This window comes from Leopardus geoffroyi, chromosome E1 (genome assembly GCF_018350155.1).
Source record: "Leopardus geoffroyi isolate Oge1 chromosome E1, O.geoffroyi_Oge1_pat1.0, whole genome shotgun sequence".
Taxonomy (NCBI): domain Eukaryota; kingdom Metazoa; phylum Chordata; class Mammalia; order Carnivora; family Felidae; genus Leopardus; species Leopardus geoffroyi.
In genome coordinates, this window is record NC_059330.1 from 44,300,656 (window position 1) to 44,326,997 (window position 26,342).

The 26,342-nt window shown below is 52.5% G+C and overlaps 1 protein-coding gene across 17 annotated transcripts in view; it reads right to left on the minus strand.

Moving 5' to 3' along the window:
- MAPT (microtubule associated protein tau) overlaps positions 1-26,342 on the minus strand; it is a 100,477-nt gene that overhangs the window by 25,574 nt on the left and 48,561 nt on the right. For 3 of the 17 annotated variants that reach the window (XM_045489302.1, XM_045489299.1, XM_045489300.1), the window contains exons 2-9: positions 23,806-23,964; positions 19,380-19,466; positions 16,785-16,871; positions 12,936-13,001; positions 7,382-7,687; positions 4,653-4,708; positions 1,861-2,058; positions 728-860 (exon numbers count right to left, since the gene is read on the minus strand). In XM_045489302.1, the coding sequence (XP_045345258.1) occupies positions 728-860; positions 1,861-2,058; positions 4,653-4,708; positions 7,382-7,687; positions 12,936-13,001; positions 16,785-16,871; positions 19,380-19,466; positions 23,806-23,947 (1,075 nt within the window). In that variant the 5' untranslated portion in view covers positions 23,948-23,964. The remainder of the gene's footprint in view (positions 1-727; positions 861-1,860; positions 2,059-4,652; positions 4,709-7,381; positions 7,688-12,935; positions 13,002-16,784; positions 16,872-19,379; positions 19,467-23,805; positions 23,965-26,342) is intronic. The other 14 variants (XM_045489308.1, XM_045489312.1, XM_045489310.1 and 11 more) reach the window with 8 other exon arrangements.

Genomic DNA, 26,342 nt, shown 5'->3' on the forward strand with positions numbered 1-26,342 from the left:
AGGGGATCGGGCAGCGGGCAGGTGCTCTGCCAAAGGGCCCACTCCCAGCAAGTTCAAGTGTGCAAGGGCCACACCCAATGTGAGGTCACCCACAGTGACCTATCCAGAGACACGGAGCCACACGTCTCACTAGGGGGCTGAAAAACACCTCCTGGGGGCCCGGGACTTGGGGGTTAGAGAACCTCAGCCAATCTCCTTTCCTGCCACTGTTTTATTTTTTTATTTTTATTTTTTTGATGTTTATTCATTTTTTGGTAGAGACAGAGCGTGAGTGCAGGAGGGGCAGAGAGAGAGGGAGACACAGAATCCAAAGCAGGCTCCAGGCTCTGAACTGACAGCACAGAGCCCGACGCGGGGCTCAAACTCACAGACCGTGAGATCATGACCTGAGCCGAAGTCGGACGCCCAACCGACTGAGCCACCCAGGTGTCCCATCCTGCCACTGTTAATCACACGGCTGCATTCTCCTCATGCTTAAAGTGAGCTGCTTAGACTTATTCATACAAATTCTTAGAGTCTTGATTTCTTCACTGATCAAAAGTGGGGATTCAATGATCTACCTCGGAAAATTGTCAAAAGGATTACAAAGAAAATGAGCATCTGGCGGTTAGTGAACTGTAGGTGCCCGTCAGCTACCAGAAGTGGCTAACTGTCAGGGGCCTTCGGAGAGGAGGAGGGCACATGCTGACAGCTGCCCCTGACGTGGATTCCAGAATGTTCTTCTTACCGGTGCCCGGTGGGGTCTTTGGGGAGGGCGTGGTTTTCGCTGGAATCCTGGTGGCATTGGCCTGGCCTTTCTGGCCTGGAGGGGCCGCTCCCCGGGGTGTGGCGATCTTCGTTCCAGCTTTACCGTCCGCCCCCTGTGAACCGAAGCACGGCACAGTGGTTTTTACGATCGGGGAAGGTCACTATCACCTAGAGTCAGTGCCAGTCCCACTCAACCTCCTCGATTCAAAATGAGGCTAAGATCCAAAACGACCCTTCGCCTACTAGGATGCGACAAATGTCTTCTACAGTCTCATGGGTTTGCCGGTACACCAACCCACAGCCCCACCCAAACGCCACATGCCCTGACTACCATTTTCCACAACAGGCATCAGCATGAGTTGTGCTAATGTGTTCCATAAAAAACACAACAGGGCTTATAGTGAGGATCAAGCTCTTTATCCACCCAGGGCCCATCATGGGCAGGACACTCCTATATGGACAGCCACTTTCTGATTCTCTGTAGGGATTTATTTATCTGACTGATGGTGGTTGGTTTCACCAGAGAGCCGCGGAGACACCAATGAACCTGACCTCGAGCGCTAACAGAGCTAGGTCATTGTTTTCTTCTCTCCCAAACAGCCCTCAGGTTTCAGTGACCCCTGAGTGTGCTGAGAGCCTTTGGCGGGGTGAACACCAGCACCAATCAGCCCACCGGCCAAAGGTCCAGAGCCCCCAGGCACAGCCTGCTGACTGCGGGCAGTTACTGGCTTTGACCTTGACACAAAACGCAAACTCAAAAAAGAAACGGACATTCACCAAAGACCACAAGATGGTTCGGCAGAGGAGTGACCTTGTGGGACAGGCATTGCTGTGTCCAACCCAAATGAGGGCAGTCTGGAAGCTCTCTCCGGTGCCAAAGGGCGGGGATTTTCAAATCCCATGGGGTGCTGTGGGGGCTGCTCTGAGGGACTAACGGAAGCGGAGAAAAATGGTGCCACGCCCCCCTTTCCCCTTTCAACCAGACTTGTCTTTGCTCTATACGGTGCTTCCAGGTAAGAGTTTATCCGAAGGAAGGTCTTTGTGGCTAAAAACAACACACATCTGAAAACCATATGAGAGCAGCCTGATTCTTTTCAAAGGCGGTTTCCTTACCTTGACTTTCATCTCCTTTGCTCCAGAACTGCCAGTTCGGGGTGTGACAGAAGAGACGTGTTTAGGAGAGGAAGATGACTCTGGGCACACGGCAGGGCTGGAGGGTTTGATCAAAGGGTCTGAGCTACCAGGAGTGGGGCGTTTGGGGCTAAGGCAAGGCCTATTTTTCAGGGTTTTAGCAGAGGAAGGTGTGGATGTCTTAAACATAAACATAAATAAAATCAAAATAAAAGTCAGCACATGGGGGAGGGAACAAACTGAAAAAGGACAGTGACTAAAAATAAACATGGCAGGTCATGGTTTAAAGCAGTGATCTCCAAACTGTGTGGATCACGTACCCTTATCCACCCTTCTCGTCCCTAAGAACAGAAAGCAGCCACACACCCTAACGTCCTCATACTTATTTATCGGTGATATATGTATACTATGATGCCAACATAGGATGTACATTAAGAAAGTATGACAGAACTTTTAAACGAGAAGAGAAAAAAAAAACCCAATGGAAGTTCTAGAATGTTCTTTAGCCCACTGGATCTTCTTGGGCTGCCCCCCACCACCCCCACTTTGGAGACCACTGGTTTAAAGGTGTTTCATGCCCAAAGAGTTAATGGAGATTGCCAAAGCATATGATTCTTAGGGTGTTTTTCAAGAAAACATCCCCAATGTGTCATAGGTCAGAAGGGCCCCACTTTCTGCTAAATTCCAGGTGAGGAACTCATGCCGGCCTGCTAATCCTTGGCCTCCTTCTGCCACACTGAGAGTATCATGCTTGCTAAAATCACGATTGTGCTTGCTCCAAGTCTTAAAGATTCTGTCTCATACCTCAGGTCACACACACACACACACACACACACACACACACACACTTTCTGATTAACGTCTCAAACAAAACGTATCTTAACACTATCTGGCGAATCTTCATCTGGCCAGTGTTCACTCTTGAACACACTCTACCTAAGGATACAGCCTGGTCAGTGGAGCAGATGACTTCACGGACGGAGCTGCCCCTTGGAGGAGAGGGAAACTGATTGACGATTGCTTGTCCTAACTGGCTCTGGGGTACTCTGACTGGGAAGCTTGGTCGCCTGGAGGAGGTGAGCTGGGAGGAGGAGGGGTCACAGCTTCAGGCATAAAACCCAGAGGCCTAGTCCAGATGTGTTTCAGAGAGGAAGTCAGAACTACTAAGCAGGGTCCTGACCACAGACTTCATTAGGCTTCTTGGTTGTGTTTCCTCATTCGCCTTGGACCCCCATCCCCCCAAATGGCTGAGGCCCTCTGTGCCAGCCAGCCATGGTGAGGAGGAGGCCTGAGGGGTGGGGAAAGGTGTGGGGGGAGGGACACAGGCCGAGGTCCTGGAGCTGGTGACAAGGAAGGTTGCGGGTGGGTACTCCTCCTTCTCCAGCTGCACAAGCCCCCTTCTGCCAATAGCACTCCCCACCTGGCCAAGGTTCCTGAAAGAACTGACCCTTCGGTGTCCAGGGCGGGGATGTCTTACCCAAGTGTGCAAATGCATGAAGAAAGGAACGCATGCATGCATGAGGCTGGGATTCCCCTAATGTGTATCACGACTGCCTAACAGCTACGGCCTAGGGCAGCACCCAGCTGCCTCATCAGGGGGTCTGGTGATGGCAAACCCTGACTTCCTACAGGGCAGGCAAAACACATGCCACCCAACTCCTAGGGCTACACTCGGCATCTGAAGACCCCATCGAGGCTCTGGGACAAGTTAGGACCCAGACACTTCAGGCAGAATTTATACTGGAAATTTTAGATGCCTTTAAGAAAACTAGGTCTTCACCTAGAGCCACAGGGGGATTTTCTTGGGGAAACCTTACTGTCCAGTGACAGAAGAATTTTCCAGGATGCAAAGTCATTAAGGGAGGAAACTACAACTGACAGAAAGCCCTGAGAAAGCCAGCATGGCCGTGGATGCATTTTTGGTGGGAGCAGGAGCTTCATTCACGGTTCCTCGGGTTGGTTTCTGAAGACCGACCAAAGCTTACGTCAAACTGGCCCCATGGCAAGATTTCAAGATGGCGTCTACTGCACCACGTGTCCACTTAGCATTTAGGGCGTGTATCGAGTTTCCCTCCTCGACTATCCTTCCCAGCGTCCGTCAGCCCCTCCTGGCACTCCACACCAATCAACCAACCCAAATGCTTAGAGTTCTGAAAGCATGCATCATGTCCTCATGCTTCCGGGTTTTGCTGTGCTGTTCCAACTCTTCAGAATGGTGCTCCCACCTCTGCCTCGGCAACCCTCCCTTACCTTTCCTTCACGGCCTACCTCACTGGTCCTCTTTTCTTGGGCTTTTCCAGAACCCTCCACCTTAGGTGAGAGGTCACTTCCTTGATCAACACTCCCTCAGCCACCTGAGTAAATGATATTCTCTATACACCTTAAATGTGTGTGTGTGTGTGTGTGTGTGTGTGTGTGTGTACATATGTTTGCTGATCCTAGATCTGCAGTGGGTAGTGTAAGATTCAAACTTTACTGCAGAAAATTCAAATGTATCTTCGTTTACTGTGAACATCGCATTTCAATTCTGCTAATGGCATTGCAGTTAGGAGCTCTTACTCATGAACCTGCCGACCGCCCTTCCCTGGCAGAAGCATCAAAATGGATAAATGCTGGAACTTGAAAAGTTTGCATGAAACTACAAAGCACTTTTAATGACAGTCATCCTTCCGCGGCAGATGCTCTGCACGTGTTACATATACAAATTAATTCAGACAAGCATGGCTTCTCGATAAACTGGATGTTGGCAGAGGCTCACGGTTTCATCAGCTTACCTTGGCTTTTTTGTCATCAGCTCCCGTCCCATCTCTGCCTTTACTGACCATGCGAGCTGATAAGATACAAAATGAGAATGTAAGTTACCCCCATTTGCACAGCTCCCAGAAAGAGCCGGACGTAGTCAACGCTGATTTCTCGGGATCAGTGCAACGTGTTTGGTTCAGCTGGGCTTGGTAGGCATTCAGTTGATTTTCTTTCCCCTTCAATCTGTCTCTCGTTGTTAGTATCAACACAGCACACTGAGGTCATTGCTTGGAGCAGGCTGGCCGAGGGTGGGGACATGCAGAGGGGGGCGCAGTGAAAACTTGTTCCAGGCACACGCGGACACGGGGGCAAATCAGGATCAGAGACAGCGCAGACCCATCTCACGGGCTCCTTTCCTGTCTTAGCCAGGGTCAACCTCCTCCAGCGGGGACCACCTCCATGCCAAGGAGGGGCATTTGGAGGCCCCAGGGCCACAGATGGAGAAGCTCAGCTATGCTCCGGCCTTCTGTAGGACCCGCCCCCACACACTCATGCTGTCACCCAAGGGTCAGGGTAAGTGAGTTGTCTGCCCAGAGCCTGTCCCTCACTAATGGAGGCTACAGTCGCCAGCCCCTGCTGCCCCCTGACAAGCCCACTCCACACCAGCCCGGGAAGGTCTTACTGCCACCTACAGGCCCTCCCAAGGGGAGGAAAATTTCCATTGTCCAATGGAAATCCTTGCCATTTTCCCAAATTAGCTACAAACTAGTTACTGTCGAACAGCTTAGCAGATCATCTCTGGAGTTTGGAAACAAACCACTGCCAGCTTCTGTGTGTAAAGGCCACACCGCTTGGTGAAACCACACGTCCACCAGCACCATCTCTAACCCATCTTTTCCTTCGGTTGACGTTCTTTGTTGACGAGGATAGATTTTCATCTTTGGTTTCAATATCATATTCCCCCTGCCAAAAGGTCAATGGGGTCTCTTGGAGGTTCACACTGGCTACTGGAGCCTGGATTTCTAGAGTGACCCGAACTGATGATCTAGCCCAGAGATTTGCACAACGTACTGCTCAGCAGCACCACTGGGACAGGTTGAAAAAACACAGATTCCTGGGCCCACCCAAGACTCGTAAGCTTAAGGTGGGGCTTAGGAATATGCGTTTTCATAAGAGACCCAGGTAGACGGGATTCACATCTTTTGCTCAAATCAACCACGGCCACCATGTCACAACAAAAGCAGCTGCTAGATATGCACTTCCCAAATTGGGTGCTACTGAACGGGTCCTCTTCCAGGAGATGTTAGCAGGTGGGATCACATAAATTTGGGAAATCCATACTCTGTATCTTTCTCAGAGGGTCATAATGTGCAACTGAATATTAAAGGTTCTGACAAGTCCTGCTGCAGCAAACCTCGCTTCACTTGGCTTAGCCTGTTTTTCCCAGACTAATTGGACCATGGAACTCTTTTTCCCCTGGATACATCTATCGATAGCCAGTGTTCATAAAACACCATTTCAGGAAACGCTCTTATAATCTGCCACATCACAGGTATTTGTCCCCTAGTATTTTGGAATTTAGGGTATTTTAAAATAAGATATACGACTTCTTTTTTTGGTCTTCAACTTTAATACAGGTTCCTTTATCTACAACATTTCTAAGTTCTCTTGACAAGTAAAATCTAATAAAAATCGAATAGAGGTTTGCAATGGATGGCTCAAGTAACACCCATATCTGGGCCCTCCAAACAAGCGAGAGGTCCTAAAGGTATGAATGCGCCCAACTTGTAGCCTGGAGGCCTCCTCTGGCCTCCTCGTCTTCCTGACAGGACACAGAGACCCCAACATGGGGGAACCTCCCCTCCCACCTCTCCGGCTCCCCAAGGGCTGCTCTGGTAGAGTGGGCTGGGGCTGAGGCCCCTGCAATCCCAGCACAGGGTTCCCCGGGCTCTGCCGAGGGCGGGGGAGGAGGAGAAGATTCGGGACAGGAATGTTTGTTTCTGCTCATTGTCTCCCCTGCCACAAGGCAGGGCGGGTAGTGGTGGGGGCTGTTAAACCGAAGGCTCAGCACAGGCTCTCGGCTGCCCCCAAATCCTCATACGTGTGTCGTGTGCTGTATGTGATGTGTTGTCCTCTGACAAGAGCAGCACAGGCCAGGCTCACGGCCTCTGTGTCTCTGGGCTCTGAGAACCTTCCAGAAGGTGCTGTGCTGACCAGGGAAGAGTGTGACGTGCACAGCAGACCCGCCCAGATTGTGAATGTGGCTCTGTCACTTACTGCTTGGTGGCCCTCAGCAAGTTACGTTCCCTCTCTGAGCCTCACTTTCCTCATTTGCAGAGCGGGGCTCCTTATGCCCCCTTGGAAGGGCTGGGAGAGTTCTAGACAATGAATTTAGGGCACATAAGTGAACCGGCTGTTATCCGCCCTGGGGAGGGCGGCACGCCGACCAGCTGGGGGCTGGAGGACCGTTGTAATTCAAGTGGCCAGAGAAACGAACGGGGCGGAAAGCGCTGGGCGGGTGTTGGTGACATGCAACATGGCGGGCAAGCGTGAGAGCAGCACGTGCTACCAGAGCCTGAGGGGCAGGAGGAGGCCACGGGAGGGTGCGCAGCAGTGCCCGGCTGGTCGGTTTGAGTGGTTCTCTCTGGGAACCTCGGAAGCAGCAGGACTCAAGGAAGGGCCGGAAGCTTGGTGGCAGTGCCCGCAGCCTGGGTGGCACACGAGGTCACCAGGAAGGAGCGAAGGAGCCCAAGACACAGACCTTTGAGTTGAGGGACCCGGCTGATGGGCTTCCCTGGCAGAACAGCTGCAGGCTGCTTTTCGGACGGTTCTGGAAGGTCCGACTTTTTTGTGTCCTCTCCCTCAGAAGGGCCCTGGGGCTCTTGCTCCTCTCCAGGGGGGCCGGGAAGTGCAGCCCCTTCCAAATCCACCTCTGAACGTGCCTGTTCCTTCTGCACGTTGGCTTTGATTTCCACGTGGAAGGTGAACCCGGGGGGCGTGTCCTGCCCTTCCGCCATGGGCCCTGCACCGGGCCCGGGGGGCTCTGAGGCCTCGATCTCTGTGGAAACTTGGGAGAGGAAATCGACAGGGAGGCGGATGGCACCCTCAGCTGCGAAGCCGGACAAGCCAGTGGCTCCTCTGGAAACTGTCTGGGGGGGTGGCCCGCCTCGGACTGGGGAGCTCTGCAGACCTGGGGCGACGTGGGAGCGAGGGGAGTCCTGGGGCGAGGACTCGTCCACATCGCGGTCTTCATCGACATCCTTGCCCCCCCGCCTCTCTTTGCCATGGTCCCCCTTCAGAGGTGGCCCCTCCTGGCGCAGATCTCCCACAAGCTGGTACTCCAGTAGCTCCACGTCATGTCGACTTCCCTCTGTGTCCTCTGGTTCTGTCCCTGAAGGCTGGTGTGTGGCCTCCCTTGGGCCATGAGGCAGGATGGGGGCCCCGGGCACGTGCTGGTGGGGCAGACCTGGGGTGCACAGGTCGGCGGCCTCACCTCTCTGGTGCCCTGGCTCCCCAAGGAGGATCTCCTGCACAACCTTGACACTCCCAGGCTCCGTGTGGAGATATCCAGGGGAGGCGGGCTTCGGAAAGGCCAGACCCCCCTCGACCCCATCCCCTGATTTTGGTCCCCACTCCTGGTGGGGCTCCTGAGGGCCACCTGTTGGCGAAGGCGGTTGGCAGATGGGATGATGCTGGGAATGGTGGGACACCACTAGGACAGGGGCCTCTGGCTGTTTCTCCCCCACAGGCAGCACGGAGGCCCCGGAAGCTTCTCTGCCGTGGTCAGGCTGATCCTGAGAGCTAAACACATTGGCCAAGGGCCTCGAAGGTACCTCCCTCTGCTGGCTGGAAACTCTCAACTCCTCTGGGTTTGAAGAGGCAGCAATGGCAAATGGTTGGCAAGGGTGCATTAATTGTTTAAGAGAAGGAACGCGCTCTTGAAATAAGAAAAGGACGTTTAAACAGCATCATGAGGCCAACTAACAAAGAACGAGGAATGCAGGCTCTGGGCTCATCTTTGTTGTTTTCCTTTGCTCAGAATGAAAGCTCTATTGGCTTACCTAACACTGACTCATTGGGGGACACTGGGTGAGCACCTCCCCTCTCTGTGCCTCAGTTTTCTCATCTGCAATAGGGGTGCTGGACCTGGTGACCTCTACGGCCCCTCTGGCACCAGCATTATCCCTCTGTCACCGGCTCTGGGTGGCCTCGGAGCACGTCAGCATCCAGGGCTGCCTTGTGCTGAATCCGCTAGGCCACAGAAGCTTCTCCTTCTCTCCAGGGACACTGAGCTTCCTGAAGATTCTGGCCTCTAGATAGGACCTGGCTTGAGTGCCCCAAGAATCTCTTTTTTCTCCCTCTCTCTGTGTTTCCCCTTTTTGCAAAAATGAAACCAGCGGGTGCCCATAAACCAACTCAGCCTCAAGCTCCACGCTCTGATAGATTTGGAAAATCCAAAACTTATCGTCATCAGGAACCGTAAGGTTCCTATACACAGAAGCACAATTCAGATTTATCTGGCTCATGGGTCAAGTACGGGCCTTTTGCATAAGGTGCCGCAGACCACTGTGGCCGTAAAGGGTCCTGCGTGACAAAGACATCGCCAGCCCGTGAGACCACCGCATTCACATGGTCACACAGCTGGCGGTTGGTGGAGGTCACGTCACCCTTTCTGGCTCATCCCGGTGGCGTTCACGCGAACCCTCCTTAAAGAACCTGACCGTGTACTAAGGACAGGAGAGGCATGCTCTGTGGTACTCCTAATAAACATCCTTTTTTTTTTTAAATTCCCACCCTTTAATCCTCCCATCTGGTTCCAGCAGGACAACCCATACAATTCCTCTAAACGAAACCTAGAACCCCAAAGATTCAGGGGACTGGAAGAGCTGAAGGGAGGGCGGTGGAGAATACATGTGCGCACACAGGCGTGCGGTTGTGGACGCACGGCTAACACATGCCCGCCTTCTCTCCCCCACCCGGGCAGAGTCTGTAGCTGCCTGTTGGCTTGCCTCCACCCCCACCCTGACACCAGGGCCTCGTGATCACGATCTCATTCATTTCCTGTTCCTGCCATCAACCACGGTGCCTGCCACATAGCGATGACCAACGACGGAATGCTGCCTGGTGAACTGCTATCAGGAAAATAGGCTCCTTTCTGCTTTCTGCAGGGTCTGCGGCACCTCACTGGGACCGTTGGTCAGCCGCTGGGAAGAAAAGCCCAAATGACAGAGACGCAGGGACCAGACAACCTGAGCAGGTGCCTCAGCACCATGGCTTCTCAGCAACCAACCAGCTCAACAGACCAGAGGCCGAGGCAGATGCTAGTCTTTACACCTCCTAGAAGAGCCATGCATCCTTGCCTTCTGGAAAAGGCTTTCCTCCCAGAGCTTTCTACAAGTTGCTCTCGGTCAGGACGTTACTGTTCTCTAACAGACTGTAAGACCTGGAATGACCTTCATTAAAAAGGAAACCAAGGAGGGGGGTGCCTGTGTGGCTCAGTCGGTTGCGCGTCTGACTCTTGGTTTCCGCTCAGGTCACGATCTCATGGTTCATGGGATTGAGCCCCGAATCGGGCTCCGTGCTGACAGTGCTTGGAGCTTGCTTGGGAGTCTCTCTCTCTCTCTCTCTCTCTCCCCCTCTATCTCTGACCTTCCTCCATTCACGTGCTCTCTCTCTCAAAATAAATGAATAAACATTAAAAAAAGAGAAAAAGGCCCCCAAACATAAATAGTGAACACGTCTTGAAAAGTCATCAATATTTGATTGTACCATGTGTGCGTATTGACTGAACCGATCATCGTGCAACTATATTTCCGGAGGAAGGAGTGAGGCTGGGAGAATATTCTATTCAGTTCCTAGAATGCTATGAAGTGCTCAGTAAGTAATAAACATAGCAATCATCTTGCGGCGGGGGGGGGGGGGGGGGGGGGGGGCGGTCCAAGGTAAACAATATTGGGCAGTGTGCAGGCCTCAGGACACTGGATAAACTTTCCCCCCACATCCCTGTCAGGAGGCCTGGTCTTCATGACACAAGAGAAAGGTCTACCCCTCCGTGTGACAGGACGTGGGTAAGGCCTTCCCTTATCTGACACTCTGCTTCCTGCAGTGCCGTCCTAAAACGTCCTTGTCTGGCAGGTATTCATGAACATGGGCTACCAGAGGCCTTCTTTCTGCAGCAGAAACTGCAAGGGTAAGATGTAATAACTATGCTTTTGTTAGATGGCTCTTTCTAAATCTGAAAATTGACTACAGGCCTTTAGCAAATAAAGTGTGTTTGTGGATCACGAGCATGTCCGATTTCGCTGGAGGGAACAGGGCTCATCAATTTGGACCAGCAGTCCTAATCAAGTCCTCCTTAGGATCAGAGGTAGAAACCTCCACGTTTTCCAGATCTGGTGCCAACTTCCCACTGCAAATGGCTACCTGGTGTTCATCTTTATAGCTACATGATTCTAGGCCACTGATGGAAAAAAATGTAAAAACTGAGTGAGCACAGGGGCACCTGAGTGGCTCAGCTGGTTAAACATCTCACTTTGGCTCAGGTCATGACCTCGCGGTTCATGGGTTTGAGCCCTGTGTCGAGCTCTATGCTGACAGCTCAGAGCCTGGAGCCTGCTTCAGATTCTGTGTCTCCCTCTCTCTGCCCCTCCCCCCTTCTCACACTCTGTCTGTCTGTCTCTCAAAAATAAATAAACATTTACAAATTTTTTAAAACAATTTGAGTGAGCATGAAAACAAAGTTTCCACAAAAGATGTTGGCCTGATCTTTTCATCGCATGGAATATGTTGCAGGGACATGAAGACCTAGCCTGTAATAAATATTTGTAGAAAAAACTCAAATCCACTTCTATGGAAATAAATGGTCATTTCCAGTGGTTATAAAAGCCTCTCATTTCACCTAAGCCTGAAAATCATGACCTGAAAGAAACAGGTGGCAGGGTTCTAGTTATTTAACACACAGACTGGGGTTCTTCCTTACACTGATTATCCCTTCTAATATTTTCTGAAGCTCTCTGTGAGTCTAAGAGTGAAAACACACCTCTCCATGCTATGCGAAATGAGGTTAGCCCACTATGGGGCAATGAACGGGCGCCTGGGTGGCTCAGGGGGTTAAGTGTCCGACTTTGGCTCAGATCACGATATCATGGCTCGTGGGTTCGAGCTCTGTGCTGACAGCTCGACCCTGGAGCCCGCCAGAGCCCGGAGCCTGCTTCAGATTCTGTCTTTCTTTGCCCCTCTCCTGCTCATGCCCTGTCACTCTCTCAAAAATAAATACACATTAAAAAAAAAACCAACAACCCTCAATGAAACACTTCTTTGGGCCCAGAGTCTTCCTAAAGCCAGATGGCCCCAATGCCAGCACTAGATGTTGGACAAATCCCGTATCACTTTCTGGAGAGAAAAAAAAGTGTCTTTCTAGCTCTCTGGCAGTCTAGAAAGTTCCACATGATACAGTAGACTCTCCAGTTCATCGATGCAGCAGGTGATAGAAAATGAACCTAGTGCCATATTATATCAGAGGTCTCTATTTCCTGAAATAAGGAATTTTTCTTTTTAAGTTTTTTTTTAATGTTTGTTTATTTTCGAGAGAGAGAGAGAGAGTGAGTGGGGGCAGAGAGAGAGGGAGACACAGAATCTAAAGTAGGCTCCAGGCTCTGAGCTGTCAGCACAGATCCCGATGTGGGCTCGAACTCACAGACCGCGAGATCATAACCTGAGCTGAAGTCGGATGCTTAACCCACTGAGCCACCCAGGCACCCTGATAAGGAATCTTTAATATAAAATTAAGTTCTTAAAACATTTGGGCTAAATGATTACAGAAAGTTGGTTTCCTTGAACACAGTTTTGGTCCCTGAGAAGAAAATCATAGTAAGGTCTGAACGTTGCACAGAAGAAAGTTAAAAAGAAATTGCTTGGTGGAGATATGGTTGAGGCCTTGCTCCTGGGACAGGGCCAGAGGGCAGCCTGAGGAGAAAATCACCTATCATATGTGAGTTTCTATTGGACACTCTTTCTTGACTCCCCAGGCTGGACAGGGCCAGTCTCTCTCAGGACACTAAATACCTTAGGAATAACTCAAAAACAGTGTTAGGAAAAAAAAAAAAAGAGGTGTGTGTGTGTGTGTGTGTGTGTGTGTGTGTGTGTGTGTCTAGAGTTCTTTCTATGTCTGATTAGCCCATCTTTGATAAGAACCTCCTGGACCCATGAATTAGGGCCCAGGTGCAAGTTTTCTTTGCAGGGTAGAGCCCATCTGAATGCTGCCATCTCCCTTCTCCTGACCCCCAGGTTGTGGTAGGCGATTCTAGCCCACTGACCTTGAGTCACATGTCCGGCGGCTTGGTCTTCCAGGTTGGGGGTGTCTCCAATGCCTGCTTCTTCAGCTGGTTTATGTGTCAACAAATGAAGAAGATATAAGCAAAAACAGTTATTGTTTGCCAGAAACCAAGTTCTTTGCATCTTCCAGTATTTTTCTGAAAACATTCAGGAAAGGCACATCTTATGAGTAAGTACCAAGGGGCTGAACCTCTGGCTTTTTGCAAATATTATTGCTGGGGATGTCTACAAAAGCAGGTTACTAAATGAACCCCACCGTACCCACACACTTTGCAGGTGACCATGATCCTGTAGGAAAGACCTTCTCCACAGTGGGCCCAGGGTCCCGAGTGCCCCACTCAACAAAGACACACAGGGTGGGTGAGGTCAGAGAAGCAGTTTACTGCTCAACCATCACCACGGGAACCACCACCGAGCGGCAGGTGCACTCCCAGCCCCAGCCAGTGCTCTGGGGGCGCTCAGGGTGCAGGGAAGCACTAGGCGTGGGCTGTGGAGTCAGGCTGGGGTTCGCATCCAGCCACCGCCATTTACTTAACCTCTCGGAGCCTCTGTTTCCTCACCTAGACCCCTAAGGTGATGAAAATGGCTTGTCTCGGAGGACGACGGTGAGGGTGAAAACGAGAATTTGAATGACTGTGTTTAGTGAGATGCCGGGCGTATGGGAAGTGCCCCACAGCTGTGCAGGTTCTTTTCTCCAAACTACTGGGCAAACCCCTGTAACCACCTGCCAGGAGTAATTGCCACCTGGTTAGGAGGAGGCCGGGAGTGAGCAGCGTCTAGGGTGTCTTGGGCTCACCCCAAATGAAGAAGATCACATCATCAACAGTGACAAAATCAGTAAGCTTTACTGCAATGCCAATTTCTGCGCCGTGAAAAATCAGGACATTGCTCCAGGACAACAGATACAATTGTGTAGAAGAGAGTTTATAAAGCAAGTTGGTGCACACACTGACGTGCACTTGCCTCATGATGCCAGAAGAACCAACATGCATGCCCTGATGGATGGAGACAGGGAAACCACCACCCCTAAGGAATGCCTACAAGTTGCTGGCTGGGCCACGAGTCTTTTCTCCCAGACCTGAGATGGTTACGATTTCATGCCTAAAACAGAAATGCCAAGTCACCAGCTCAGGCCTGCCGTGGAGGGCATGGAGGAGGGAAAAGAAAGATTCTCTGGGTCGCTGGACAGCTGCATGATGGCCTTATAAACACCTGGCCCGCTGGCTGTCCCAGAACAGCGGCAGTGAGGGCCGTGAGGGGACTGGCAGTGGGCTTCCCAACCACCAGATCATAAACACGACCTTGCTCTGGGGCCCCTGCAAGCTGACACTGTGCCACCCACGAGGTCAAACAGTGACAGCTTCAAGCACAGATTTTGTCTGAGTTTCTGACGAGGCTGCGGTAGAAAGGTTCAGAGTGACAGCAGGTCCAGCTAAGTGGCATAGAGTCCTGGAGACGGAGAACACGGGGAAGGGGGTGGGGGACACATGGGAATGACATCACTGCTGTGGCACTGGGAGGTCACTGCACTCACACACGGGTGCAGAACTGCAATATCCTGGCCCCGGTGCGTGTCAGACACTGGAGGCTGCTGATAACCCTGACGCCCCCTCACTCCCCAGTTCCCAGCAAGGGAGGTGCTCAGAGAGGCCAAAGGGAGGAGGTAGGGTGTGTGGCCGTGGCTGGGCCATCACATCGCTACACAGGCTTTCCGCATCCCTGAAGCCCCAAGAGGCAGGGGCTCCCATCCCAGCAAGGCAGGGATTCCTGCTGTGGGGCAGCCACACTGCATCCCCAGTAGGCCTCAAAGGAAAAGTTTCAAGAATGTAAGACACCTAACCAAGGACGAAACTAGGTTACACATCATCCAGGTCAACAGCTGAAAAAAAGCCCCCCGAATCTAAATCCTCCCTATCTCGTTGAAGATGTAAAAGGTGGAGAGGGTGGCTTGGGAGCGTGGAGGACAGGCTGCACGGCCACCACCCACCTCAGCCCCAAAGGGAGGGTTTCAAGGCACCACTCGGAGACACTTGGTGCGTATCCCCTGTGGTTAACGACACGGCAGACCGCTGTCAGAATCCCACCTGGGAAAACCAGAGGAGAGATGGGCTGGCCCCGCTTTAGGGGCGGAGCAAAGGGTGTGGCTGCAGCCCTGTGGTCAGTCTGCACACCCCAAGTTTGCTTGGGCAAAGCATGCCCTTGTGTTTCCCAATATGGACACAGGGAGGCAGCAGCGTGGAGGCGCCTTGGACCATGGCCGGTGGGCTGCCAATAGAAGCAAGCCAACTTCAGCAGAAGGCTCGAGGGGATCTTCAGATTCCAAGGGGCTGAAGAGAGCGAAGTGCCTGCTGGAATCAAGGGCAGAGGGAGGGACCTTTGGGGGATGACTGGGATGGAGGAGTCTGGAAGGATTCCAAACAGATGCCCACAAAAGAAAGAGTCGACGTTAAATGCTGCAGAGAGCGTGAAGCCGCGCACAGTAGTGCTGATCCAGGACGAACTTTCCTGCCTCCCGTCCCCTCCACCTCCCCAGCCCCGAATTGGGGGGCTGCAACCCTGAATGAGCTTGGGCTACTGGATGGGACCAGACATTCTAACCAGCACTCGAAAACGGTGTTTTGCGACGAGACTAAAGTACTTTTGATCGCCTAGCAGTGATGAAAAAGTCAGAAGCGGGCTACAGTTTTCATCCTGGAGGGGAAGGGCTCTCCCACTGAGTAAACTATACAGGCACAGGGGTGGGGGTGGGGTACAAAAATCAGGTTATCCTAGAGCTCATCGTTGTTCAGCCTTCAAACGACCTTCACTGTCAAGGACGAGGCCCGTCCAGCTTCAAGAATACGCCTCCATCCATCTCAAAAGACCAACTCACAAAGCAGAAACAGTTCTGACGAGTGGAGGGAGGGGGCGGTTGCCGCTGGACCTCTGCATGGGGGTTCTCAACAAATGGAGCCCCGAGAAAAAGCTGCAGTTTCCCAAAAAGCTGCCGTGAGCACCGTCTTCAGGAAAGAAACAAGACTCCTGTCTGGGGACGTTTTCCCCATTCTCCAGTGCTGGTGACATCCTGTCTGGAACTCTTCTGCACATCTTCTTCAGTGCCCTCCCAATCCAGAAGCCAACAGCTGAGCATTTACATAAGCACAAAGAACACTCCCAGAAGGGGACGGCGGCCAGAGCTCTGGGGTGAGCGAGCCGTTTCCTAAGGGTCCCAGGGGGCTGGAGGCCACCACCATTTCTGGTAGGTGCCCTGTCTGCGCGACCCCCATCATCTGTGCTGACAGGACAGTCTCGTCACGACTCTTCGATGCAGATACGCTGAAAAAGCTAGTTCTAGAAATGGATGCTAGGTCACACTGCTGAGCTCCCTAGGGGCTGTCCCATTAAGATCCTCCAAAGGCATGGGTCAGTCATGAGACCTTGCCACACGCTTGGGTGCCCCAGGCGGTAAACTGTCTGTTAGGAGGTGACCCTGTCACTGGGCAGAGTCCCAGCAGGAAGGTGGACTGAGCCCAGGGGTGATCTGCCACCAGCCTGCCTCGGAGGACCCTGCAGAGAGCTTGGAGCTGATGTGCCGGCTGAGATGGAGGGAGAAGCTGGACGGAATCCAGAAGATCCTCCCTCCTCTGGGAGGCTGGCGGGCAGCCACGGAAGCCATCGGCCATCAAGGCACCAAGACTGGAATGACCCAAGATTCCCAGAAACCGGGAGTCCTCCCACGTTGCTGCCTCGCTGGGAGACAGCATAACCCCTATTCGCACCCACTCCTCCTCGCAGGGCGGCCGGGCACCCGGCCAGGGCCGCCTCCACCCAGCCACGAGAGTCACCCTCACCTGTGGTTCCTTCTGGGATCTCCGTGTGGGGCTGAGCGGCCGCCTGCTCGCCGGGGGCTCCCTCATCCACTAAGGGCGCTGTCGCGTCTGGAAACCGAGAGTCGCCTTAAGGAGGCTAGGAAAGCCAGGCCAAGCCCCTCACCTTACTTCTCGAGTGGGAGCAGGCAGGGGCGGGGAGGCAGGAGGGGACTCGGCGGCATGCAAAAAGCAACACCACAAAGCAACACCCAGAGCCGCGCCCCTGCCTGACGTTTCCCCAGGAAGCACATGAATATCTTGCTTGGTGGCACCGCCTCATGAGATGCCCAGGCCATCTGCCGGGGACAGCCCCCGTGTGGACGCTGCAGCAGAAGAGACTGCCGGGGACGGGCCCAGGTGTTTTAAAGAGGAAATGTCTAAAATCAGATGGCCGTGAGACCTTTGCCCTTTGGGCCTCAGTTTCCTCATCTGCAAAATGGGAATATCATGGCCAGGTGACCTTCAAGTTCTCGTCCAGCTCTAAGCCCCCTGTCCTGTGAGTCCGTGACTCACGGTTAAAAGCACAGACTCCCCCAGGTGCCAATGAACAGGCTGGTCCCGTCCAGAGCTGGGTGCTTGACAACAGGCTTAACAGATGGTCCACCTGCAGAGCAGAGGCCACAGTTAAAAACCCACCACCAGGAGCTGCTGTCAGCCTCTCATCAAGGCGAGCACCTTCCAATTCAGCAGTCCTCCCCAAGCAGCGCCCTGGCATACTCCCAGGCTGTTCCAGGCAGACATAAGGAGTTGTAGCTTTGAAAGCTTTCCAAGAGTCCAAGTCAATTTAGTCAAATGGAATCCGTTTTAATCACGGTCGTCTCGGGAGCAGGCGGAGCCGCCTGGCCAAGCCCAGCCCCAGCAGAGTCCCCTTCCTCGTGGGGAGGGAGTGGAAACTCTCGGGGCCCACACATGTACAGGATCCAGAGTGCAGCAAGACTTGGTTGGAAGATCCTTCCAGAATAACGTTGATGGGGCCACTGACAACCATGATTTGGGAGGCTGCTATGAAGTCTGGCATTAGTGTTTGACGACCTCAGGGAGGTAGCAACTTGCAAAACTGTCCTAACCAGATCAGCGGGAAATGTCTTGCATCAGCAGCTCTAAGAAGGAGCACAAAGAGCCCTTGGCCTGGGTATTCTCTTCACTAGGCTGAGAACCTGGGGGGAGGGGGGGGCGCCGGGGGCGGGGGGCAGGGCCACACCTACTTTCTCCCCCACAGATGGTCCCTTACACCAAGCAATTGGCAGGCACTTTCTCAATTCATTCAAAGATGGACACTTGGGGAGATGCCGGGACACGTTCTCATCTTGTGACAGGCTCCAAAGTCATGGGCAGAGCCAGGAGGAGGAGAGTACTGAGAAGAGAACCATGAACCTCCCTGGGGATGAATGGCGGGGGGGAGGGGGGTGGAAGGGCAGATACCTCAGACTGGTTACTTAAGAGCCATTCTCAATGCCCTTATCCCTTGATTTCTCCTACTTATGAGTCTGGAAAGCAAAACGCTCCATGTTCCGGCCTCCCCGTTACAGCCAGGCGTGGCCATGAGACTCAGCTCTGGCCAATGAGACATAAGTGGAAGTCGGCTAGGCGGGGCTTGCAGGAAAACTGCTTTCCTAATAAAAAGGAAACACATTTGATTTCAGGGCCCTTTTAGCCAGGCTTTGCTACTTTCCTCTTGCTTGGAAGGCAGATGTGATGCTTGGAAGTGCAGCAGCCATCTTGTAACCACGAGGCAATAATCCAACCATTACAGATGGCAGAAGATAAAGACAGAAGAGCACTGATCACGCTGGAGACCTGCTGCCATCCAGACATGTTCTTAAGTGAGACCAACAAACCTCTTCATATCTAGGCCCCAGCTAGTTTGGTTTTCCATTACCTAAAACCAAATGCAGTGTTGACTGACTCAGAAGGGAAGCAAGAAAAGGTGGTCAAAATCAGGACCAAGGAGCTCTTCAGGAAATACATGAGGAGCTTTATAATAACCTAGACACCAAACGTCTAGAGAGGACAGGTCAGAAGGCGTGCTGGAATGCACACCTCGGCCAAGGTCCAGAGCCCTGGACCACGCCGAGAGCCCAAGAAATGAAGGATACTAAACCAGATCAGTCCCAAAGTATGAGCTTGGAGATGTGCACCGACCCGCCCCCTTTCTCACCCAAATGGCTGCACTGGGACCTGGTGGCTCATGAGAGAAGAGCAAGGGGGGCGGGGCTTCTGAAGGAGTGTGGGGTGGGGGGACAGCTGCCACGGAGCAGGGGCTTTGTGGAGCTCTGCTCGGCCCCGCTCGGCCACAGACCCAGCCTCTCCAAACGCGGCTGCCTCAAAGCACACACACGATGAAGGGGCCCAAACACGGCACTGGAGAGAGAGGCGCCAAAGCAGGGCTTGGCTCCCGTGACATTCCCGGGCCTGAGCCCATCCTGCAAAGCACCGAACAAGCATGGCCGTCAGCCAGCGGGAGAGGCAGCAGCGGACGCAGCCGGGAAGGGTGGCACGCGGGGCTCAAAGCACGGCTAAGCGCAGGCTGGAGGCACGGAGGAGCTGTCTCAGTGAGGCAAGGAGAGGAGGGCCCACCTTCTGCCGTCGGTGTGCTCTTAGCATCCGAGGTTTCAGAGCCCGGTTCCTCAGATCCATCATCAGCAGGGGTCTGCAGGGGAGACTCTGGAACATACACAATGAGCCCCTCAGAACGGCTGCCGCTCCCCACCCCTCCTTCCGACTGCAGGAGGAAATGGGGAGCAGTGTCTTTCGGAGCCGAAAACCACCCAGCGCGGGACCCAGATGGATGGGGCGTGGCCACGTGATAAAGTCACAAGGGGGACCAATCCCACCCCATCCCGACACGACGGTGTCCCCACAGCAGGGTCATCAGGCCAAGATGCAGGTGCTCGTTCCGGGACAAGAGGAGAAACTGCCTTTTAATCAGCCCGCAGTTTCAGCAGAGACTCGGCCTCATGCCGACAAAAGGGCAGCCGACACTACGAAGCCCGCTGCTGTGTCTTTCCTGACCGAGAGGCTCATGGGAGAGCGCAACCCTTCATCGGCGACAAGCAGAACGCCTGGAAACCCAGTCCGATCCAACTCCTTCCTCTGAAAAGGGCAGACGCAGTGCCTTCTAACTGGACGTCGGATCGTGTGTCTGGACTTCACCCAGCTCGTTTCCTAGAAAGATCTCCAAGTACTGACCAGCAGGACTGGAGTCGCACCTGAAATGTCAGCCACAGTTACCTACGGAGACAACTGCCCTTTCAGAATCCGAAGCCAAGGAGGCTCTGGTGGAGCCCGGGAAAGCCACTCCACCTGGGGGTGAGGGCAGGGTCTGCGGGGCTGGCCTGTGTACAAAGCAGAACCCCAAGACGAGAAAGGGCAAGCGGTGTTCCACTGCACTGAGAGATCCGACACCCACTGCTAAAATGCCACCAGTGGATACCCAGCCCTGGGGGTGGCCATCCGGCCAAAGAAGGACCAATTCTAAACAGATTTCCAGCACACCCACAGCTCCCTGGTCCTGGGGCTTACACAAACCTGCAAACTGCCTCGAGAAGGCTTTGGACAAATGGCGAGAAAGCATCTGCAGACTGTGTGCTGGGTCTTGTTATTACTAACCAGGCTTGACTGTCAGAGCACAAGAGCATATGGAGAGCGCCCCAAGCATGCTTGTCCCCCAAGCAGCCCCTCCCCCACTCTGTCCTGGAGCCTGCCATCCTTATCATTTGAATTAGCCTTATTAAATTTCTTGGAGGGACAGAAAGGAGAAGGAAGAAGCCTTTTCCGAACGTCTTAGCTGGAAGATCTAACAAGTTAACCCTTAAACACCTTTGAAGTCCTTAGGGTGCACTCCTCTATCAGTTAACCACCTGTCACCTCACCCACCTGGAAGCTCTTGGCTGTATCCAGTCCTTGTCCAACTTTGAGCCTCCACATAGACACTCTTTGTTCTAGTATTTTATACGTGGTTTCTTGTCATGATTCAAAATAGTCTGTCACTTATCTAAAATGTTACTAGTAAAGTGACACAGCTTCTGCCAAGTTATACCGCTCACGCCCCATATAGAAATCACTCCTAAATCCTTAGAAGCAAGAACATATTTGATGGGAGTGATGGAAATCTCTTAAGTATCACTTGCTTTCTTGGGAAGTATACTCTTTAGGTAAGCAAACTATCTACAAATGTTTCCCTTTCACAGCATTGACAAAAAGGCTAGCAACTTAAAATCTGCACACACACACACACACACACACACATATATATATATCATATATCATATATTTGTTTTAGCACAGAACTTCTGATCGTGTTTTATGTTAAAGAATTGAGCAGTTTTAGCAAACATACCTTAGACAACTCTGAGACACAAAATAACTTGTAAACTCGTTCTAACTTTACAAATTGAATTTCATTTCTCCCCCCAAAAATATGAATGGTAAAAAACACTTTTTTTTCCTTTTTTTTAACGAACTTTTTACTTAAGAACAGTTTTAGATTTATAGAAAAAAAATTACAAAGCTACTACAGAGAATATACCCCACACCAAGTTTCCCCAGTTATTAACATCCTATACTATTAGGTATATTTGTTGCAACGCTGTATGTATTTTAAATTTAATTTTTAATACCAGCCTACCCTAAACAGAATGTCACTGGCATAATTCACACCAGGCAGAATTCTAAGTTGGATTCCACCCATGAGGGTTTAATAACGCAAGATCCAAGGGGACCTGGCTGAGTGACAAGGGGCAAAACAGATGACAAGGAGCTGAAGACGTCCCTCTGATGGGGCAGCACCACATATCAGCCCTTGACCTCAGAGAGGAAACTCCACTTGTCATCTGTCAACGGGGGAAAGTGACATCTGCCCTCAGCAGTTGTTGTGAGCATCGCCTGAGACGCTGGTGGTGAAAGCCTTTGCAATCCTAGAGTTCTAGAAAAATGCCCCAATTACCATTTTAAGGAAGTTCCCTTATAAGCAGGGTGGCCATAAACTTTATCACCCAAATTGGGACACTTGACTGTGGAAGCGGCAATGGTCATCATGACGCAGAACAGAGACTTGCACGTGGATGTGTGGGCTCAGGTCCTCAGAAGAAGGAGCGCTCAGGGCCCCAGTGAGGGGGTCAAGGGGTCAGGGGATCAGGGAACAAGGCAAATTCTGGCTCCCACCCCAAGCTGCCTCAGCCAGGTAGGGCTGCAGGGAGAAAGCGGCGTGCCACTCACCTTTGGGATCGAGGTCCTGGGGGCCAGTACCCTTCATTCCACATGGCTGGGGTCGGGGTGGGGAGAGAAAATGGGAAGGGGCTGTAGAGCCACGGGGGTGGAGGGGGACAGCAGGGGAAAGAAAATCAAGGCAAGAAGGGAAAGAGGGAAGGAGGAAAAGGAGACCGTGGGAGAGGAGGAGACGGGGTGCGGGGGTGGGGGGAACAGAGTGGGGGACAAAGGGAGGAAGGGCACCCAGCAGGACTCAAAGGAGAAAGCAGATTTCCTCACTGCCCTCCATGGGAGCTGCACCTTAGCAGCTCTGGCTGGAGCCAGGCTATGGCCTGCGAGAGGTAAGGACGTACATTTCTCACCACCATTTGGAGCCTGACACCCAGAGGGCAGATCTGGCCCCCTGGGACACTTGGCTGGTGCGGGTATTTCCCCCCACTCCCCTCCCCCAGCACCTGGGGCCGGGAGGCCCCAAGAAGGCCAGAGGGCAGCCTCTGAGCTCCCCAGGACAGTATATCCACTCTTCCTTTACCAGCCAGGAGCCCACCTGTCTGATTCCCAGGTTCCTCTGACTCCTACGCTCTCTGCTTCAACAGAGAGACAGAAGTCGCCTTTGAAACCAGGTCCCACAATGAGTCCTGCGAGCAGGGACTATCATTCCTCGTGCTTCCCCAACCCAGGGGTCCTCCTGGTGACCCTACCTCCTGCAGGGAACCTTCCCAGACAGATGCACCCCGAAGAGCACCCTTCCCACTTTGGAGCCCCACCGCCTCCAGCCACTGCTCCACACCTCAGGGTGCAAAGTATTTTTATTATTTTTAGCACTGAAAGAGAATAGCAGGCTGTTTGCTATTTTGTCTCCTCAGTAATGGGTCTGGAGGGCAGGAATGGAGGTCTTCTTACACTGGGTATCACTTGGCAATGACAGAGAGGACAGCATGAGAAGCAGGAGAGAGGGCTTGGTGCCCTCCATGGGACTCCCCAAACTCCGTGGACATGAAACACAGGTGTTTGGTGGGGGAGAGGAGGAGGTCGAGAAAACTTGGCCCAAAGACTGTATTATAGAATATCTAGGGGTTTAGGGGCGCCCGGGTGGCTCAGTCGGTTAAGGGCCCGGCTCAGGTCACGATCTCACAGTTCATCAGTTCAAGCCCTGTGTCGGCTCTGCGCTGACAGCAAGGAGCCTGCGTGGCATTCTCTCCCTCTCTCTTTATGCCCCTCCCCCACTTGTGCACTCTTGCGCTCTCTCTCCGAAAATAAATAACTAAACTTAAAAATAAAAAAAGAATATTTAGAGGTTTAGAGGATCCAGTTTGTTAGTACAGGTACGGCAGGAATCTCAGCGCTGACCTTGCTGAAAGAGGGCCCAGACAGGCTCTTAAGGAGGAGATAAAAATAACATACAAAGCCCAGTATTTTTCATGTTCATGAATGCTGCTGATCTAAAGGTGAATAGATTGGGCTAAAGACTCAAGAGAGCACCGGGTATTAATCAGACTGACAGGCCCCTTGCAATCTTTGTCATGCCACTGTCCACACACGTGTCAGACTCTTCTTTGGAAGGGTACATTTTCAAACGGCCTCACATTTTGAGTTATCTTGGCCCTTTCAAATTATGAGGCTTCACTCTACTGACAACCCAACACAATCGAGTATTTAAAATTCCTTTCAAGAGCTTGTTGTTTCGGGCCAGCCCCTTCCTGAGCAAGCAGGTTGGCGGCCACCCACCCACGCCAACCCCGTCCCGCCCCCCCCGCCCCAGGCACCTGTTGCGCATGCGTGGCTGCGCACTCACCTTTCAAGCCCTGGTCCACGTCACCCTCGTGGTCTTGCATTAGGGTGTAGCTCCCCTGAGAGGGGAGGTCTTTCCTCTCCCCCGTCCCGTACGTCCCAGCATGATCATCCATCACGGTGAAGTCCTGGCGGGGTTCAGCCATCCTGGGTCAAGGCCCACCTGGGGAAGGGAGATGGGAGGATGAGGCCGGGCAAGCTGAGCTGAGGGGTCGAAGCGCTAGGGGGATGGGGGTAGGGGCGGGGAGAGAGGGCCCACCTCCCGGGGCAGACAGATCTCCGCCCCCCATCCCCTCCCAGAGGGATGCCCAACCTCATCCGCCTTGCCCGTTAGGAGTATGTGCACTTTTTTTTTTTCAACGTTTATTTATTTTTGGGACAGAGAGAGACAGAGCATGAACGGGGGAGGGGCAGCGAGAGAGGGAGACACAGAATCGGAAACAGGCTCCAGGCTCTGAGCCATCAGCCCAGAGCCTGACGCGGGGCTCGAACTCACAGACCGCGAGATCGTGACCTGGCTGAAGTCGGACGCTTAACCGACTGCGCCACCCAGGCGCCCCCGGAGTATGTGCACTTTTAATTCACCTGCATCACATCAGTTCACACTCAGAACCACCAGGTGGGCAGGTTCCCGGGCCTGGCTCGTGATGCCCAGCACTCTTTCCACTTCATTAAAATACAAATGCTGCCCACTAGTAGCTTGCTTACTTATTTATTTTTCTTCCCATTAAAATGTAAGGCCCGGGGCGCCTGGGTGGCTCAGTCGGTTGAGCGTCCGACTTCGGCTCAGGTCACGATCTCACGGTCCGTGAGTTCGAGCCCCGAGTCGGGCCCTGGGCTGATGATGGCCCAGAGCCTGGAGCCTGCTTCCGATTCTGTGTCTCCCTCTCTCTCTGACCCTCCCCCGTTCATGCTCTGTCTCTCTCTGTCTCAAAAATAAATAAACGTTAATAAATAAATAAATAAATAAAATAAAATGTAAGGCCCATCAGGAGAGGGGCGCCATCAGCAAGTGAGGAAAATGACGCACAGAGACGCAATGGGATCATTCCATCACGAGGCAACAGCGAGGCAAACCGACTCTTGACCTTTGTCCAGCCTCCCCCGCCCCCGGAGGTCAGGGCTGGGCCTCCACTCACCTCAGGGTCCCCCACCAGACCTCTCGGGTGTGCGTTCTTGGGGGTCGGGCTCAGAAGTCCCTAACAGCACCATGCACACATCGCCCCCTAGAGCCCCAGCAGGAGACTGTACTTCACGTCCACAGAACACACTAGAAAGTCATTTGCTCATACTCTGTTCTCATCTTTATTGAGAATATTTAGTTATTTTAAAAGTAATTCATAACTGTGAATTCTAGATTTTTGAGTATGCCATTTTGTTCTGGTTCATCCATCCTACTTTGGCTTATTCCATTTTTTTTTTTTTTCATCTTTATCTCTGTAATTTGAGTCTCCTCTTTTTGTTACCTTCCTTTTAAACATTTTATTTTTAGGTGATCTCTACGCTTAACATGGGGCTTGAATTCATGACTCCGAGATCAAGAGTCACATGCTCTAGTGACTGAGCCAGCCAGGTGCCCCGATATTGTTCTTTTAAATTACTTATGCTATTATTATTTTTTTTAATGTTATTTATTTTGAGAGAGAGAGAGAGAGTGCACAGCCCAAACTCACCAACCATGAGATCATGACCTGAGCCGAAGTCAGACTCTTAACCACTGAGCCACCCAGGTGCCCCCAAAATGAATTCTTTTCAAAAAAAAAAAAAAAAGAATGAGCTTAGCAGGACCTCTGCTGGGGGTGGGGAAAGGGTGGGTGGCCTGGCCCCACTTAGGCAGCTACCTCCTGTAGAAAAGGGGCATCTTTTCTTTCCATTCTGAATGGGGACACTGTCCCTCAGACAGCTCGTGGCAAAGGCTTCCAAGACTGAGGTTCTCCAAATCTCTGGTGTCTCCCCAAGGGTGAGCAGGACTTTATTTTGGGGAGATCAAAGTCCCCGTTCATCCTTCAAGGCTTAGGATTTAGGGATGATATTTTCCACCCTTAGATATCCTAATGGTCTGTTTCCCTTAGAAAGCCCCCAAACATCAGAACCCCTCTTCTAAGAGGGACTAGTTCCATTATCTGAGGAAACTGCTGCTCCCCACTCAGCTCTAGGAAATAGCATCTTCCTCCCTGGTGGAGCCTCTCAGAGTGTCCCCGGTCACCGCCCAATGGCTCATCCCCAAGACTGGTCCATGAGTCACTCCGTCTGGCTGAGTCACCAGATGCCTCACCCTGGAGCGGTGGGATCGCCCCAGAAGCTCAAGGCCTCCCAGACTGGCTAGAGACACTGGCCCAGGTGAGCCAGGCCAGCCAACTCAGGGCACCTTGTTCAACCTGCAGCTAAAGATTTAGGGAAGGCTGAGAAGTTAAGTGAGCTTCATGGTTTTGCTCTTTAGGTTTGATCAATTCCTTTCAATGACCAAGCTTCCCCTCCTGAAACATGGTGGATGGAGGTATACAAGTAAAACTCTGATGTATTGGTTTCCTCTTTTTTTCT